The sequence below is a fragment of the Mytilus californianus genome, unplaced genomic scaffold (genome assembly GCF_021869535.1).
Source record: "Mytilus californianus isolate M0D057914Y unplaced genomic scaffold, xbMytCali1.0.p SCAF_2, whole genome shotgun sequence".
NCBI classification, from domain to species: domain Eukaryota; kingdom Metazoa; phylum Mollusca; class Bivalvia; order Mytilida; family Mytilidae; genus Mytilus; species Mytilus californianus.
In genome coordinates, this window is record NW_026262668.1 from 10,032,999 (window position 1) to 10,052,069 (window position 19,071).

General features: G+C 32.5%; 1 protein-coding gene across 2 annotated transcripts in view; it reads right to left on the minus strand.

Moving 5' to 3' along the window:
* The window catches only part of LOC127727857 (amine oxidase [flavin-containing]-like), a 115,772-nt gene that overhangs the window by 74,250 nt on the left and 22,451 nt on the right, over positions 1 to 19,071 (minus strand). For both annotated transcript variants that reach the window (XM_052234975.1, XM_052234976.1), the window contains exons 7-8: positions 4,705 to 4,854; positions 3,132 to 3,291 (exon numbers count right to left, since the gene is read on the minus strand). In XM_052234975.1, coding sequence (XP_052090935.1) covers positions 3,132 to 3,291; positions 4,705 to 4,854 — 310 coding nt within the window. The remainder of the gene's footprint in view (positions 1 to 3,131; positions 3,292 to 4,704; positions 4,855 to 19,071) is intronic.

Consider the following 19,071-nt stretch of genomic DNA (forward strand, 5'->3'; position numbering starts at 1 on the left):
GTATAAAAAATGAGTGCCTGCAAAATCAAGCAAAATAAGAAATGAAGCGTGCCTATAGGATGTGCAAAGTGTTGAAACATCTGGTTAAAGTAATAAATATAGATGATTCCTATTGTTAGAAATATGAAAATATAAAGCAAACAAGCATGACTAAAAACAGTGTGGAAAGCTGATTATATGAGTGAAAAAAACATTAGATATGATTAATAGTTCTCTAAAATTAGATATGATGTAATACTGTGTATATCTATTTTCAAAAAATTATAATCAAATATAATTAATAGTTCCAAATACTTTTTCTGTCATTTGTCACAAACTAATATAGATTTGTAGCTTATCTATAAAATGTCAACAACTTTTATCTAGACAATGTAATGTATTGAAATATATACATTAATAAAAATAGATTATTATCTAATTAAAGGATTTCTCTTCATAATTTTTTTTTATATATATAGCATTCAGAAAATTAGTTTATACTAAATAACACACAAACCTGCCAAAAAATTTTTCAAATAATTTAACAAAGAATGTCTTTTAAAAAATGAGTTATCTCCCTTTATACAGAATTATGGTTTAACATAGTACTCTAACATAAGATATGGTCCAGAGTTATGGTCCATAACTCTGGACTAAATCATCAGACCGGAACAAAATTCGAACTTGATCTATAACTTGTCATGAAAAAACTATATACCAAATATCAAATCAATATCTTTAAAAACGAAGAAAAAAAGTGTGGAAAGCTGATTTGCCGGACTGACGGATGGACAGACGGACGGAGTGCAAACCTAAAGTCCCCTTCGACTTTGTCAGTAGGAGACTAATAAAACTATTTTGGGTATAGTATTTCATTTTAGAACCATTGTTATAATAGGTCTTTTTTCTAATTCTCTTTACACCAGTATGGTGTACGTGATTAACATTAGGATATTTCTATATTATTTTTTTTGCCAATAACTGTTTTTTTTTTTATTTCAGCACCCCATTATTTTTCGATTCCAATTTTTTTGTCCATATTCCCTATTCTCTATTTTTTTTCCATTATTCTTTATGCTGTAAACTCCAACCAGAGCCTCATACAAACCCCCAAGTGTATACAGAAACATAATATTTTACTGTTTGCAACTTGACAAAGAAACATGAATTGGATCACAAACTAGAATCTAACAGTAAAAAAGTACCGGTAATTCAATACCATTTGCCATCTGATGATTGTACCACAAAAAGGTTTATGACATTACTATACGAATACTGGAGGCATATACCGTAAGTCTTTAGTTTCTCAACTAAAACACATCACTCAGGAGTTGTTTGTGATTAAATATCCAGCTTGGGAATTTATAATAAAACATGTAATATGATAAGTATAAAGAAACTTCTTATGAATGTTTAATATAGCAGCATGATTCGTATCAATTTGACAGAATATTTTAGGACTCATTAAAATTTAAAATTATTTATTGAAATCCACACTTTAAAAAAATGGGATGACAAAATTGATTTTCATTGTCTAAAGAAAATGTTGCATGCATAATGAGGATGATAACAAAGAAATATTAATATACTCTGCTTCAATGTATTACACTGACAAACCGATCCTGATTTCAATATGATCCAATATGCTAGCTCTAATTGTAATAGTCAGTAGGAAGACATGTCATCCTACATGGTCATATTATTCTGACTCTGAACCAGTCAGTACCAGTCAGTTTTTTCTCTTACTCATAAATGCTGTGTGCTTAGTGGGTACACAGCAAATGTTAATTTTGAGGTCTATGGTTCCTACCCTTTTTAATTCCATACTTGAGTTGAGAATGCTATTAACACAAAACTTCCTAGACGGTGTAAAAAAGTGAAATGTCACCATACTTATAACAATATTCTATAACATTTGTCAATGATAAGCTACAACTCAAGTGCTTCTACAATGAAAACAATCAATGACAACACACAAATGTGTATATAAAGCCCTTGGGACCAGAGAAAATTGACCTTATAAGAGGTGACCTTTGAATTACAGATATTACTTCAGAAAGACAAGAGGAGTGTGACCTGACAAGACAGGTTTTCGCTTAATAGAGGTGACCTACAGATATTACTTCAGAAAGACGAGATGAGTGTGACCTGACAAGACAGGTTTTCGCTTAATAGAGGTGACCTACAGATATTACTTCAGAAAGACGAGAGGAGTGTGACCTGACAAGACAGGTTTTTGCTTCATAGAGGTGGCCTTTATAGCAGGTTTGACTGTATCAAATCTGCAAAAGTAAGGAATCTGTATCACACCTCATTACTTTGACTTAACTTCAAGTATATCATAACAATATAGACCCATGGCCATGACCAGTCCACTTAACAGGCCGGGACACCAGAGCAATCTTGAACATAATGCCTGGTGGATGCCAAATAAAGTAAATGAATTGATAATTTCAATTGTCAGGAAAAAAATAGTGTATCTTGTCAATATAAAAAAAGTAAAAAAAAAAAAATAGGAGGTACACAATGTCATCTTATAGTGAAAAGTCTGAGAAAGTTTCATTCAAGTCTGGTGAGGAATTTACGAAGACTAGTGAATGGGTACAAATGTGCATGGCAGTATGCAAGTATGAGTCAAATTCATGCAAAAAAAACCCAAAAATCATTTGATTAAAAAATTGAAATAAATGGTGTAATTGAACATCATGCAAGAAATGTTTCACAAAGTTCTCTCAAGCAGTTCAGGGCAGTAGCTGATATGAACGTGGAACAGAAGGAGAAACAAAAAATAAATGGAGAATGTGTCCATGGAGACAGATGATGCCTACGCTTGCATATAATGTTATAAAGGGACATAACTCAAGAACGGTAAAAGCGACACCACCCAAATTTGTTCTTGATCTGAGTTTTGTGGTAATAATCACTGTGTATAAGTTTCATAACATTTGGTTGAGGCAAACTTAAAGTTAGAGTACAGAAACCAATTTCGAGACATACTTACAGATGTACAAACGGACATACAGATGGACAAGTGTAACACTTAATGCCCCCAGCCCCCCAGCGGCAGGGGCAAAATAAAAATGGAGGTACACCCCCATCTTTATATTTACACTCTTTCAAAAGCTGGGGGTATAATTTCTTGTCTTTCTTACCCATTTTTCTCCAGAAAGCTTCCTGATAATACACGACTGTTTTGATAATAGATCCCATTGGCATTTTCTGTATCAGTTGTATTTTGTCACCAGGAAGTGTAGGATCAAATGATATTCTAGACAACAGTGGTGGAGGAATGGCTAGTATCACATAATCTGCCTATAGAAAGATATCAATAAAGCAATGACTAGTATCACATAATCTGCCTATACAAAGATATTAATAAAGCAATGGCTAGTATCATATAATCTGCCTATACAAAGATATCAATAAAGCAAAAATTATTTAGCTGGTATCACACAATCTGCCCATACCAAGATATAAAGCAATGGCTAGTATCACATAATCTGCCTATACAAAGATATTAATAATGGCTAGTTTCACATAATATGACTCCTCCACAAAGATATCAATAAAGCAAGAACATTACTAATATATTAGAAAAGTGAATTTTTATTTATCCAATGGATGTCTGTTCACGTATTTTGAAATCATTAAAACAGCTGAGTAATTTTTGTTAAGGTCTGTACTAGATATCATTTGGGATTGTATAGTTTACTGTTGTCAAACACATGTAAGTAAATATACAACTATCAAGTATGTTATTATAATATGCCCATATACCACTATTCAATTCTTTTCAAAAACAATAAACTTTCACATCATAAAATCAAAGCAAAAAATGACAGTATAACAAAGATGTAAGAAATCACTTTCCCAGCACAAATGTTCTGAAATAAACCTTATCAGGTATGCTTGTTAACAAAAAAAAAAGTTGGAAAGTTGCCTGTGTTAGAAGGAAAATAATACTAACTGATTAAAGGTAGTTAAACTTCTAATGAAGTTATATATGGACTATGTACTTTTATTTGATGTTATATATGGACTATGTACTTGTATTTGATGTTATATATGGACTATGTACTTGTATTTGATGTTATATATGGACTATGTACTTGTATTTGATGTTATATATGGACTATGTACTTGTATTTGATGTTATATATGGACTATGTACTTGTATTTGATGTTATATATGGACTATGTACTTGTATTTGATGTTATATATGGACTATGTACTTGTATTTGATGTTATATATGGACTATGTACTTGTATTTGATGTTATATGTGGACTATGTACTTGTATTTGATGTTATATATGGACTATGTACTTGTATTTGTTATTTGTTTATAGTTTTGTACAATAATCAGGCCATTAATTTTCTAGTTTGAACATGTTGAACTGTTTTACATTTTTATAGCTTGCTATGCGTTATGGGTTTTGGTCATTGCTGAAAGCCGTATGATGATCTATATTTTCTAACTTCTATGTTGTTAAGTCTCTGGTGGAAAGTTGTCTCATTGGCAATCATACCACATTGTCTTATTTTTATAAACATTGTCATAAAAAGAGAGCTTAGCAGTTGTGTGTAAATCAAACCCATCCATTGCCAAGATATAGGCACATGTATGAATAATACTGACCCTTAGAAATGCTCAAGACATCAAGCACATTTCATAAAGTTGAGAATGGAAATGGGGAATGTATTCATTAACACAGAAAATCTTACTTTGTATGTCTTTCCATTCTGGCTTGCAACTGTTACCATAGAGTCAGTCTGTGTAATACTTGTAACAGGACTAGATAACCTCACTCGATCTGCTAGACTTTCTGCAATTTTGTCTGATAATTTCTGACTACCATCTATAAATTTCTTTTCCTGAAAAAAAAAAACAGTTCCCAAGCATTACACAAAATTCTGTCTAATGAATAGTCATCCATTGACATTTTATGCCTCAAAATTGTTGGAAAATGTCTTAAAAAGTCCTATTTATTTCAACTAGCATTAATTAGGTGATCTCATTATCACAGATATCCCCCAAATTAAAGCAACCTCCAAAGGTAAAAAATCCATATACAAATGGTTTATCCTCAAGAAAGGAGTAGGCCCGGTAAGACCCCATTTTGGCCCCAAAATAAAGCATTTTTACAAATTTGTTGAAATGTAAACTTTTAGCTATTTATTGGGATGTAGAATAGTTCTGTTCCATAAATATGGGCTGTTTTTGACAGTACAATGCACATGCATCAGGTACTACGGTTTTTGTCTAAAATGGAAGTGGCCACATTTGTGTTCAGTCTTTATATTTAAATATATGTTGTATTTGATGATAATACATAACATATATAAAGGTTGAGACTGAACACGAATGCAGCCACTTACATTTTAGACAAAAACCATCTGAAAAGTGACGTTTTATGGCATATTTGGTAGATTTTTAATATTTAAGCTTGAATTTGAGGGTCTTTCATGACCAAATCAGTTCAAATATTTTACACAAACTAATTGAATCGACTGAAGTAGACACTTAAGGTGGTACCCAACACCTTGACTAATATTAATTTGGCTCGTTTAATTTTCCTAAAATTTTGACAAAATGTTTACTTTGACCCTTTGACAAAAATATAAAAAATTCAAATAATTTGAACCAACCACTTTATCAGAAAAATTTCACTGGTTATATAGCAGTTTGACAAACACTAATTTTGATCATTGAGAAGCTTAATATTTCCTTAACAATACAACGTGATTAAAACGTTTAGTTGATTTTTAAAGAGTTATCTCCCTGTAGTGTTAGGTACCACCTTAAGTGTTTAAAAAATGTAAAAAAATCTTTCATTAGATGTACTTCAAATTTTAGGCCAAAACTAGCCCTTACCGGACCTTCTCCTTTTGTGCTTGTACAAACAAAAAAACTCATCAAAGACACCAGGCTTATAATATTATACACCAGACGAGTTTTTCATCTACATAAGACTCTTCAGTTCATTTCAAAATTGTATCAAAATTCAATTAAAAGTTGAAGAGCATTCAAAACTGAAAATTCCAAAAAAAAATTGTGTCAAATGAGGCTAACTAGTTTCAAATAATTCAACATTTTATAAACAGTAAATTTACAGAAAAAAAAAACTCTTTGGGACAAAACAACCACCAGCAGTTGCATCGACCCAGTTGTTGTAAAAACTAATCAATGATACCAGGCTTAAAATTTCATACACATGTTTCGTCTACATAAGACAAAGTTATCTGGACTGGCCATGTGTTGTTCATTCTTGTTTGTTTATCTACTTTTTTGGAGGAGCCGGTGTTGGTGGATGTCTGTTGTGCCATCCAAAACTTTTGGTATTAACTGTTTTCCTCTTTATATATGTATCATTATTTAGAACTTAAAGTCATAATTGTAGGTTGAAAAATATCAAACTGACAAAAAGTAAACTCAACCCATAAGATAAAAAAATACTGGTGTTGTATTTTATGATTAAAAAGGTAACTTAAATATACTTTGAAGACCAGATATCTTATCAAGAAAAAAAAATCTCAAACTCTGTAAAGCTTAATTACAAGCCTCAACAAAACATGTGGTTCTGTAATCTAAAAATTCACTTTAATATTTACATTTTGAAGAAAAATTTTCAGACATTCAATCTTTAAAAGTGGTCAATTGCAATTATGTAAAAAATTCAGAAGCTTTCACACAATCAACCATCATACCTCTAGACATAACTAGACATCATTGAGATGGGAGCCATCTATGTGGGCCCCGCTGTGAATAACGTGTGGTAAAAAATTTGTATCTTTACCATAGGGTATGGGGTTGTCATCTGAGACCAAAGATTTTGACCTTGACCTTTGACCTAGGATGTAGTACATGCATTATGACACACCCTCTGGTGTTGGTTAATATACATATCAAGTATAAACTTTGAAATCATAATGGTTCTCTAGATATAGAGTGGACACAATCTTTACCATAGGACATTGGGTTGTCAACTGAAAACCAAAGTTTTTTACCTTGACCTTTGACCTAGGAAGTTGTACATACATTATTACACACCCTCTGGTGTTGGTTAATATACATGTCAAGTATAAACTTTGAAATCATCATGGTTCTCTAGATATAGAGCAGACACGATCTTTACCATAGGACATGGGGTTGTCAACTGAAACCAAAGTTTTTGACCTTGACCTTTGACCTAGGAAGTTGTACAAACATTATGACACACCCTCTGGTGTTTGTTAATATACATGTCAAGTATAAAGTATGAAATCACAATTTGTTACGGACGGACGGACAGACAAACTTATCACTTTAGGGCGACCCGCCATTCGGCGGGACCCTAATTAAGATTTCAAAACATTTGCATGGTCAAGTGGGGATTTATTGAATATCATCAAAAGACATATAAATTCACATTTTTTTCATCATAATATCAAAACTGCTTTAACCAAATTTCATCTGTACTGTTGGTCCTTGACACTAAGTAAAACTTCAAAAGATTTGGTTGTGTTACTGACACAAATGGACAGAGTTGGACATTTAACATTACCGGTAACTTTAATCAACTTGAACTTTTATACAAGTGTATATGAAATTTCACTTGTCAGATAGATAATGCCACTTGCATAAATCTTTATTTCCCCAGAAATGTAATTTAAGGAATATAGTTGAAAAAATGTACAAGAAATGTAACTATCAAAATATTTGTAAAGAGTTTTGCAGAACCAACTGTCTCCCTTGCTATCAGTATAAAAGTGTTTTGCAGAACTGATTGTCTCCCCCAAAATTCCTGCTGTCAGTAAAAAAGGATTTTTCAGAACCAATTGTCTCCCCTGCTATTCCTGCTGTCAGTATAGGGGTAAATTCAGTAAAAAATCTCCCATTGACTTTAATGTAAATCTATGTCTTGAATTAAATATATACCTGGTTTACCTTAAGAAATCAGGAGCTTTCATATATCATTCATTAAAGTACAAATGTAGCCTCATCTTTTGCAACAATAAAAACATAGGGTCATGCGGCATTTTGGGGCATTCACATGGCCTTGCTTACAAACACTGTAGATTTGCACTTAATTCCTATACAAATAAATTGCATTCAGCATTCATTTTTTTACTTTTTTTAACTCTAGTTTTGATCCATCTATCAAAAAATATTTATTACAAACATAATCTACCAATCAGAAGAGCACAGGACTACAGTGTTATACAGAAAGCTCTCCCCTAAATGGGCTGTCCCTGATGACATATATTTATTTACTAAATTTACCCCTATAAAAGTGTTTTGCAGAACTAAAAGTCTCCCCTGCGATTCCTGCGGTCAGTAAAAAAGTAGAAAAGATTGTCTCCCCTGCTATTTCTACTGTCAGTATAAAAGGGTTTTGCAGAACTGATTGTCTCCACTGCGATTACTGCTGTCAGTATAAAAGGGTTTTGCAGAACCCATTGTCTCCCCTGCTATTCATGCTGTCAGTATAAAAGTGTTTTGCAGAACCCATTGTCTCCCTTGCAATTCATGCTGTCAGTATAAAAGTGTTTTGCAGAACCAACTGTCTTTGCTGCAATTCCTTCTGTCAGTATAAAAGTGTTTTTCAGAACCAGCTGTCTCCCTGCGACTCCTACTGAAAGTATAAAAGTGTTTTGCAGAACTGACTGTCTTTGCTGCGATTCCTTCTGTCAGTATAAAAGTGTTTTGCAGAACCAACTGTCTCCCTGCGACTCTTGCTGTCAGTATAAAAGTGTTTTGCAGAACTGACTGTCTTAGCTGCAACTTAACTCTTTCTGTCAGTATAAAAGCGTTTTGCAGAACTGACTATCTTCTCTACGACTCCTTCTGTCAGTATTAAAGTGTTTTGCAGATTTGACTGTCTCCCTGCGACTCTAGCTGTCAGTATAAAAGTGTTTTGCAGAACTGACTGTCTTCACTGCGATTCCTTCTGTCATTATAAAAGTGTCATGCAGAACTGACTGTTTTTGCTGCTATTTCTTCTGTCAGTTAAAAAGTGTTTTGCAGAACTGACTGTCTTCACTGTGATTCCTTCTGTCAGTATAAAAGTGTTTTGCAGAACTGACTGTCTTCGCTGCGATTCCTTCTGTCAGTATAAAAGTGTTTTGTAGAACTGACTGTCTCCCTGTGATTCCTGCGGTCAGTATAAAAGTGTTTTGCAGAACTGACTGTCTTCGCTGCGATTCCTTCTGTCTTTATAAAAGTGTTTTGCCGAACTGACTGTCTTTGCTGCAATTTCTTCTGTTAGTATAAAGTTTTTTGCAGAACCTACTGTCTCCCTGCGACTCTTGCTGTCCGTATAAAAGTGTTTTGCAGAACTGACTGTCTTTGCTGCAACTCATTCTGTCAGTATAAAAGTGTTTTGCAGAACTGACTATCTTCTCTACAACTCCATCTGTCAGTATTAAAGTGTTTTGCAAACTTGACTGTCTCCCCTGTGATTCCTGCTGTCAGTATGAAAGTGTTTTGCAGAACCGATTATCTCCCCTGCGACTCCTGCTGTCAGTATAAAAGTGTTTTGCAGAACTGACTGTCTTTGCTGATATTCCTTCTGTCATTATAAAAGTGTTTTGCAGAACTGACTGTCTTTGCTGCGATTTCTTCTTTCAGTATAAAAGTGTTTTGCAGAACCAACTGTCTCCCTGCGACTCTTGCTGTCAGTATAAAAGTGTTTTGCAGAACTGACTGTCTTAGCTGCAACTTAACTCTTTCTGTCAGTATAAAAGCGTTTTGCAGAACTGACTATCTTCTCTACGACTCCTTCTGTCAGTATTAAAGTGTTTTGCAGATTTGACTGTCTCCCTGCGACTCTAGCTGTCAGTATAAAAGTGTTTTGCAGAACTGACTGTCTTCACTGCGATTCCTTCTGTCATTATAAAAGTGTCATGCAGAACTGACTGTTTTTGCTGCTATTCCTTCTGTCAGTATCAAAGAGTTTTGCAGAACTGACTGTCTTCACTGTGATTCCTTCTGTCAGTATAAAAGTGTTTTGCAGAACTGACTGTCTTCGCTGGGATTCCTTCTGTCAGTATAAAAGTGTTTTGCAGAACTGACCTTTTCCCTGTGATTCCTGCGGTCAGTATAAAAGTGTTTTGCAGAACTGACTGTCTTCGCTGCGATTCCTTCTATCTTTATAAAAGTGTTTTGCCGAACTCACTGTCTTTGCTGCAATTCCTTCTGTTAGTATAAAGTTTTTTGCAGAACCGACTGTCTCCCTGCGACTCCTGCTGTCTGTATAAAAGTGTTTTGCAGAACTGACTGTCTTTGCATCGACTCATTCTGTCAGTATAAAAGTGTTTTGCAGAACTGACTATCTTCTCTACGACTCCATCTGTCAGTATTAAAGTGTTTTGCAGATTTGACTGTCTCCCCTGTGATTCCTGCTGTCAGTATGAAAGTGTTTTGCAGAACAGATTATCTCCCCTGCGACTCCTGCTGTCAGTATAAAAGGGTTTTCCAGAACCGACTTTCTCCATGGGATTCTTGCTAACAGTAAAACAGTGTTTTGCTGAGTAAATCCTACACCATTTATCAGTAAAATATGGATTTTTTTTTCAACTCACACTTTTTTCTGATGTTTCTTGATTTTGAAGATGCCAAATTTCATAACATTGTATGACAGTTAATAGTTATTGATGTTTTCAAAATTTCCTCTGACTGCAAAAAAATAAGTCCAATTGTCAGTAAAATACTGAAAAATTAAAAAAAATATATATTTTCAAAGTTTTGCTTCAGACAATTATCACTTAATCATGAAAAAGCTTCTGCCAAAATAAGGTAAATTTCTACTAAGGTTTGACATTGTTAATGATGTCTTTAACACCCAAACTGTATCCAAGTGTTAACAGCCAAAAAAAAAAACGTTATTTTCTTAAGGAAAATATACAGAAAAACGAAAAAAATATTTTGAAAATTTTGCGATTCTATCATTCAAATAATTAAAAAAAAATTTCCTCTATTTTTTTTTTTAAATTCAATGAAGGTTCGACAAAGTTATTGATGTGTAAAAAAATTCTTAAGGGGTTCCCCGGAACCCTGTGTCTTGCCTGCGATTGCTGCTATCAGTGTAAAAGTGTAATGTTGACTCATAAAGTGAGTCTATTTATCAGTAAAATGCAGAATTTAAGAAGCAATTCAAACTTTTTCTTTAGATGCTATTTTATGGTCTTAAAGATAAGCTTTGTTCCAAGTTTCATAACAATCCATGAAGGTTTACAAATTTATCATGTCAAAAATGTTTAATCCCAGACTGTCTGTAAATGTTAACTGTTAAAATTTAAGTCCATCTATTAGCAAAATACTGAAAATGAAAAATATTTATTTTTAAAAGTTTGCTTCAGACAGTTATCTCTTAATCATAAAAATGCTTCTGCCAAAGTTTCATAAAATTCTATGAAGGTTTGGTAATGTAATTGATAGGTAACAAACTTTAACCCCAGACTGTATCTATTTGTTAAATGTAAAAAAACTAAGTCCATTTATCAGTTAAATTCTGAAAAGTGAAAATAATTATTTTCAAAATGTTGCTCTGAATATTGTCTGTATTTTGGTCATTATCAAGCTTCTGTCCAAATTTCCTAAAATTCTATGACGGTTTGACAAAGTTATTGATGACTGAAAAACTTTAACCTCAGACTGTAATACACTTGTTAACTGTAAAAAACACTTAGTCCATTTATCTGTAAGAAACAGAAAAATAAAAATAAAGATTTTCAAAATTTTGCCCTAAATACTGTCTTTTGGTCATAAACAAGCTTCTGCCCAAATTTCCTTAAATTCAATGAAGGTTTGACAAAGTTATTGATGACTGAAAAACTTCAACCACAGACTAAATTTGAATGTTAACTGTAAAAAAACTGAGTACATTTATCAGTAAAATACGGAAATGAAAATAAATATTTTCAAATTTTGCTCTGGATACTGTATTTTGGTCATAAACAAGCTTCTGTTCAAATTTCCTAAAATTCCAGGGAAAGGTTTGACAAAGTTATTGATGTCTAAAAAAATTCGTAAGGGTTCCGCGGAACCCAGTGTCTCGCCTACTTTTTGCTGTTAATCACAGGCTCAGCAAAAATGAGGAAAAAAATTAATAAAAATATTCCTCTCTATACTATCTTTTGATTGTAAGTAGCTTCTGTCCAAGTTTGGTAAAAATCCAGGATAGTTTATGAATCTAATAAATGTTTTAAAAACTTAAACTGCAGACTGTATGTCAGTCAGAGCTCTGACATAAACAAGTCAGAATAAAATGACTTCCATAGGTCAGATATAATTTGATGTAAGTGTTGTCTCCCTTCTTGCACTCAACAGAATATGACTTGTACAGGTCAGTTTATGTCAGACTTTAATTTATCATAAAATGACTTCCACAGGTCAGATTATGCACAAAATATTGTGACTTAATATCTTCATATTCTAATAAGATTTATGCCCCTTTTTAATGCATTTTGACTTCGAGAGGTCATTTTTGTTCTGATTTGAAGCAGTCATTACTACCACTTTGTTATCAATCTCCATAAAAATATGGTGATTACTAGTTTCAAATTAAAGAGTTTTAAAAAGTGGGGCTCATCTGACATCATACCTTCTCCTTTCCAGAATCTAAACATAATATATTTATCTCATCACTTTCAATTATTTCAAAATACAAAGAAAAACCAGGTGAGAAAAAATGGATCATACAATTTTCTGAATATCAAAAGATTTACAAAATACAATATTGGATACATTACATGACAATACTTCAAATCTTCCAAGGAAAAACAAGACACTTATTCATGATAAGACTATGTTAATAAAAGATATATTCTCATCCACTTTAAGCTAAATGTATTAAGAGCAAAACATTTATTATTTTAATATTTCATTGAGGTAAATACTGTTGTGCAAACTGACTCAAACAAGTCACATTATGTTCTGACTAACTAAACGTATTACAACTTTTAAGTCTAGTATTGTCATATTGATTTAAAAATGTATAGGTAAGCCAGATAAAAGACTGAGGAAATTAGGTCCCCATAAGTCACAATAATGAGGACTATAAAAAAGTTTATTTGGTATATTCAATATTAAATGTATTTTGTTTTAAACAGGTCAAATCATGTTCTGACTTAAAAGAGTCAGTCCAAAACTAAAATAAATTTATTGAAATATTTAAGTCTGAAAGCAAGGACTTTCTTGGATTAAAGGAAGTACACCTAGCTTTGATTGGAAATTTTGTTCTGTAAACTGACTTTAACAGGTCAAATCATGTTCTGACCTCAAATACATGCAAGATCCTCTAAGATAAATAACCATTTGACTTAATTGTTTCTTAAAACTTATCAATTAATAAACTCAACAGTGGCAGATTCAGAAGGGGACTAAGAGGAAGAACACATAGCTTTGATTGGAAATTGTGTTCTGTAAACTGACTCAAGCAGGTCAAATCATGTTCTGACTTATAAGAGTCTGTCAAACACTAAATGGATTGCAACTGTAACAGTCTGGCATTGTCATGATTGTGATGTGATTGTTAGAATGTATGGATACAAGTAGGAAAAAAGATCACAAATATTAAGTCACAATTTTTAGAACTATATAAAAGTTAATTTGGTATATATTTGATATCTTAATATTTCATTGAGGTAAATACTATTGTGCAAACTGACTCAAACAAGTCACATTATGTTCTGACTAACTAAACGTATTACAACTTTTAAGTCTAGTATTGTCATATTGATTTAAAAATGTATAGGTGAGCCAGATAAAAGACAGAGGAAATAAGGTAGCCATAAGTCACAATAATGAGGACTATAAAAAAGTTTACTTGGTATATTCAATATTAAATGTATTTTGTTTTAAACAAGTCAAATCATGTTCTGACTTAAAAGAGTCAGTCCAAAACTAAAATAAATTTATTGAAATATTTAAGTCTGAAAGCAAGGACTTTCTTGGATTAAAGGAAGTACACCTAGCTTTGATTGGAAATTTTGTTCTGTAAACTGACTTTAACAGGTCAAATCATGTTCTGACCTCAAATACATGCAAGATCCTCTAAGATAAATAACCATTTGACTTAATTGTTTCTTAAAACTTATCAATTAATAAACTCAACAGTGGCAGATTCAGAAGGGGACTAAGAGGAAGAACACATAGCTTTGATTGGAAATTGTGTTCTGTAAACTGACTCAAGCAGGTCAAATCATGTTCTGACTTATAAGAGTCTGTCAAACACTAAATGGATTGCAACTGTAACAGTCTGGCATTGTCATGATTGTGATGTGATTGTTAGAATGTATGGATACAAGTAGGAAAAAAGATCACAAATATTAAGTCACAATTTTTAGAACTATATAAAAGTTAATTTGGTATATATTTGATATCTTAATATTTCATTGAGGTAAATCCTGTTGTGCAAACTGACTTGAACAAGTCACATTATGTTCTGACTTCAAAGAGTCAGTCAAAAACTATACTTTTACTAATTATTGCAACTTGTAAGTCTGGAATTGTCATATGCATTTAAGAATGTATGGGAAAATCAGATAAAAGACACCCAATAATAAAGTCACAATAATGAGGACTATAAAAAAGTTTATTTGGTATATTTAATATTCAAATGTATTTTGTTTACAAATTTCATCAAATTATCTTAAAATTTTATTCTATTTCTGCATTTTTATGACTTTTTTTTCTGTTAAGTTAACAAATGGAACTTTTGGTTATAAAAAATATTATTTTAAAACCATTTGACTGCATTGTTTCTAAACAAACTTATCAATTAATTAACTCAACAGTAGCAGATTCAGATTTGGGGGGGGGGGGGGGGGGGGGGGGCTTAGAGGAAAAGACCAGTTTTGATTGGAAATTTTGTTCTGTAAACTGACTTTAACAGGTCAAATCATGTTCTGACTTCAAAGAGTCAAACAAAACTTAACTTATTACAACTTTTAAGTCTAGTATTGTCATATTGATTTAAAAATATATAGGTGAGCCAGATAAAAGACAGAGGAAATAAGGTAGCCATAAGTCACAATAATGAGGACTATAAAAAAGTGCACTTGGTATATTCAATATTAAATGTATTTTGTTTTAAACAGGTCAAATCATGTTCTGACTTAAAAGAGTCAGTCCAAAACTAAAATAAATGTATTGAAATATATAAGCTGGGCATTGCCATATGTTATTTAATGAATGTATGGGAACGTCAGATAAAAGACACAGGAAATAGATGTAAGATCCCCTAAAATAAATAACCATTTGACTTAATTGTTTCTAAAAACTTATCAAATAATAAACTCGAAAATGGCAGATTCAGAAGCAGGGCTTAAAAAAGTACACCTAGCTTTGATTGGAAATTTTGTTCTGTAAACTGACTTTAACAGGTCAAATCATGTTCTGACTTCAAAGAGTCAAACAAAACTTAACTTATTACAACTTTTAAGTCTAGTATTGTCATATTGATTTAAAAATATATAGGTGAGCCAGATAAAAGACAGAGGAAATAAGGTAGCCATAAGTCACAATAATGAGGACTATAAAAAAGTTTACTTGGTATATTCAATATTAAATGTATTTTGTTTTAAACAAGTCAAATCATGTTCTGACTTAAAAGAGTCAGTCCAAAACTAAAATAAATTTATTGAAATATATAAGCTGGGCATTGCCATATGTTATTTAATGAATGTATGGGAACGTCAGATAAAAGACACAGGAAATATATGTAAGATCCCCTAAAATAAATAACCATTTGACTTAATTGTTCTAAAAACTTATCAAATAATAAACTCGAAAATGGCAGATTCAGAAGCAGGGCTTAAAGGAAGTACACCTAGCTTTGATTGGAAATTTTGTTCTGTTAACTGACTTTAACAGGTCAAATCATGTTCTGACTTCAAAGAGTCAAACAAAACTAAACTTATTACAACTTTTAAGTATAGTATTGTCATATTGATTTAAAAATGTATGGGTGAGCCAGATAAAAGACAGAGAGAATAAAGTCCCCATAAGTCACAATAATGAGGACAATAAAAAAGTTTATTTGGTATATTCAATATTAAATGTATTTTGTTTTAAACAGGTCAAATCATGTTCTGACTTAAAAGAGTCAGTCCAAAACTAAAATAAATTTATTGAAATATTTAAGCCGGGCATTGCAGGGCTTAAAGGAAGTACACCTAGCTTTGATTGGAAATTTTGTTCTGCAAATTGACTTAAACAGGTCAAGTCATGTTCTGACTTTAAAAAATTAGTAAAAAACTAAATTTATTGAAATTATTAAGTCAGGCATTGCCATTTGATATTAATGATAATGTATGGAAAAATCAATTAATAAACTCAACAGTGGCAGATTCAGAAGGGGGCTAAGAGGAAGAACACATAGCTTTGATTGGAAATTTTGTTCTGCAAATTGACTCAAACAGGTCAAATCATGTTCTGACTTAAAAGAGTCCGTCAAAAACTAAATGGATATGCATAAAATCTGGTTCATAATTTTTGAAAAGATGGAGAGATTAATGAGTCTATATTTTGTTATTCCGACTCACAAATGTCACTATGTGACAAATTTCGGGAATTTTTCTCTCCTTTTGACTGATTCCTATATGTTGTATGGGTGCCATAACTATCACTACAACATGTACAAAGTCAGCACATTCTAAGGGACGCCATCAAAAGACCAATGTAGGATAAAAAAACTTAAATCAAATAGTTTGGGGGTGGGAGTGGGGTTAAAGTTGCTGCAAGTTTTGTTTATCCAAAATCGATTTTACATAAATCCATATTGGTCAATCAATCTTTCCCAAATTAAGTTAAGAGGGGGGATGGGTGGGTCAGTGAAAAAACTATGTGATGTGAATTAAGTTTTTTATCCTATATTGAACTTTTGATGTCGTCCCTAATGACTTGACCTATTACAGTATTTCTGTCTGAATTTTTTATGAATATTCTGTATTTACTAATTTAACTACATGTATGTTATTGCAAGTGTATTAATTAGCTTTGTTTATTACTTATATTAAACTAAACCTCTATTAATCAATTATCTTTACTCTGGTTATTGATTATATAAGAAAAACTCTGCCTATTACTATATGACTGTAATCTAAACTCTGATTGTTAACATCCTGGATTGCATATCTGCATGACCATTAAACTCATGGTATACCCATTTTATTTGAGGATATAAAAGTATTGTTTTTTCAATATAACATTTTCAGACACATTGAATCTGTGAAGACAACTTTCAATTTGACTTTAGAAATTAAAGAGTTTGTAAGCAAAATGTTGGGGAAATTTAATTATAATTAAGAATGTTTAAAATAAGTTGTCCTTCAAGAAGCCGTACATATAATCCATAATATTTTCACTGTTTTTTAAATACATGTAAAAGTTGAAAGATAACTATCTATTGATTTTTTTTTAAATAGCTTTTTTCACAACACTTATAACTTTGTAATTTATGTTCCATTGTACACTTGTTATTCACAATATCTTTAAAAAATTGTTATTTGGGAACAAAATCTTGTCAGGGTTTCTTATGGTACTAGCATGACAAGTGCATTCATATTCTAAAATACTCTAAACATTAAAAAAAGTCAGTATTTTCAGATCATTCTGAGTCTTTCTGACCTTATTAAGTCAGAACATTCAGACTTTTATAAGTCAGAACATTCTGACTTCCAATGTTCTTCTCACTTCTGTAGAAACAAAGACTATCTATGTCTCAAATAAGAGGTAAATGCTTCATGTGGCTAAGCATCTGGGGGTAAGAATTATAGATGTGTAATTTCAGAGGAAAACAAATATGCCAAAATTTTTTTTTTTTTCATATAGATTAGACCGTTGGTTTTTCCGTTTGAATGGTTTTACACTAGTAATTTTTTGAGGCCCTTTATAGCTTGCTGTTCGTGTGTGAGCCAATGCTCCGTGTTGAAGGCCGTACCTTGACCTATAATGGTTTACTTTTATAAATTGTAACTTGGATGGAGAGTTGTCTCATTGGCACTCATACCACATCTTCCTTTATCCATGTAATTAATAAGATGTGATGCATGTGAGAGGAAAATAATACTGAATAGACAATTCTGTTTGCACAAACACTGATAAATATAATATGTAAAGGTGGTCTCTCAGCAGATTAAAATAAACAAGAAATAATTGTAACAGGATGCTGTTACGAAGTCTCCCAAACAAATTTAAGCTCCCATAATTCGTCATTCCCATGGTTGCCTGACATTGGGCAAGTTCCAGTACAAATTGGTTTTGTCTAGTAAAGTGATATGCATAAGTGACGCCTAGGGTTTGACCCTGCATGTCATTCAAATCTTCTTGAAATGACGAACAGGAATATCATATGGTTTACCTTTAGGGGTGGTGATCCAGAACATTTCAAAAAGGGGGATGGGGATGGCCCCAATGGACTTCCCCTATATTTCATTTGATTTGTTTTATTGTCCTGTGCAAGAATGTATATGGTGTAGGGGTGGGGATCTCGACCGTTTACAAGTTTTCAAACATGAGGGGGTGGGGTGACCCTCAGGGACTCCACCTTTATTTCATTTGATTTGTCTTATTTACCCTTACAAGAATATATATGGTTAAGGGGTGGGGATCCCGACCGTTTACAAGTTTTCACACAGGAGGGGGTGGGGGTGACCCCAAGGGACTTCCCCTATACTTCATTTGATTTGTTTTATTGTCCTATTCAAGAAAATATATGGTTTAGGGGTGGGGATCTCGACCGTTTACAAGTTTTCAAACAGGAGGGGTAGGGGTGACCCCCAGGGACCTCCCCAACATATCATTTGATTTGTTCAATTGTCCCATACAAGAATATATATGGTTTAGGGGTGGGGATCTCTACTGTTTACAAAATATAAGAACATTTGCAAATGGCAGGGGGTGGGGGTAAACCTGGAGACTAGCCCGGTATATTTCATTCAAATCAATTTGACATTATAAAGAGGAATAGAGAAATGACAGGGATAGGGGTGATCCCTGGAGACTTGCCCTACATTTCATTTGATTTGTTTTATCATGTCCCATGATCATATTAAATGAAGACCAGGTGTGTGCATCACTTATTGTTCTCAAGTTATAACTTTAAAAAT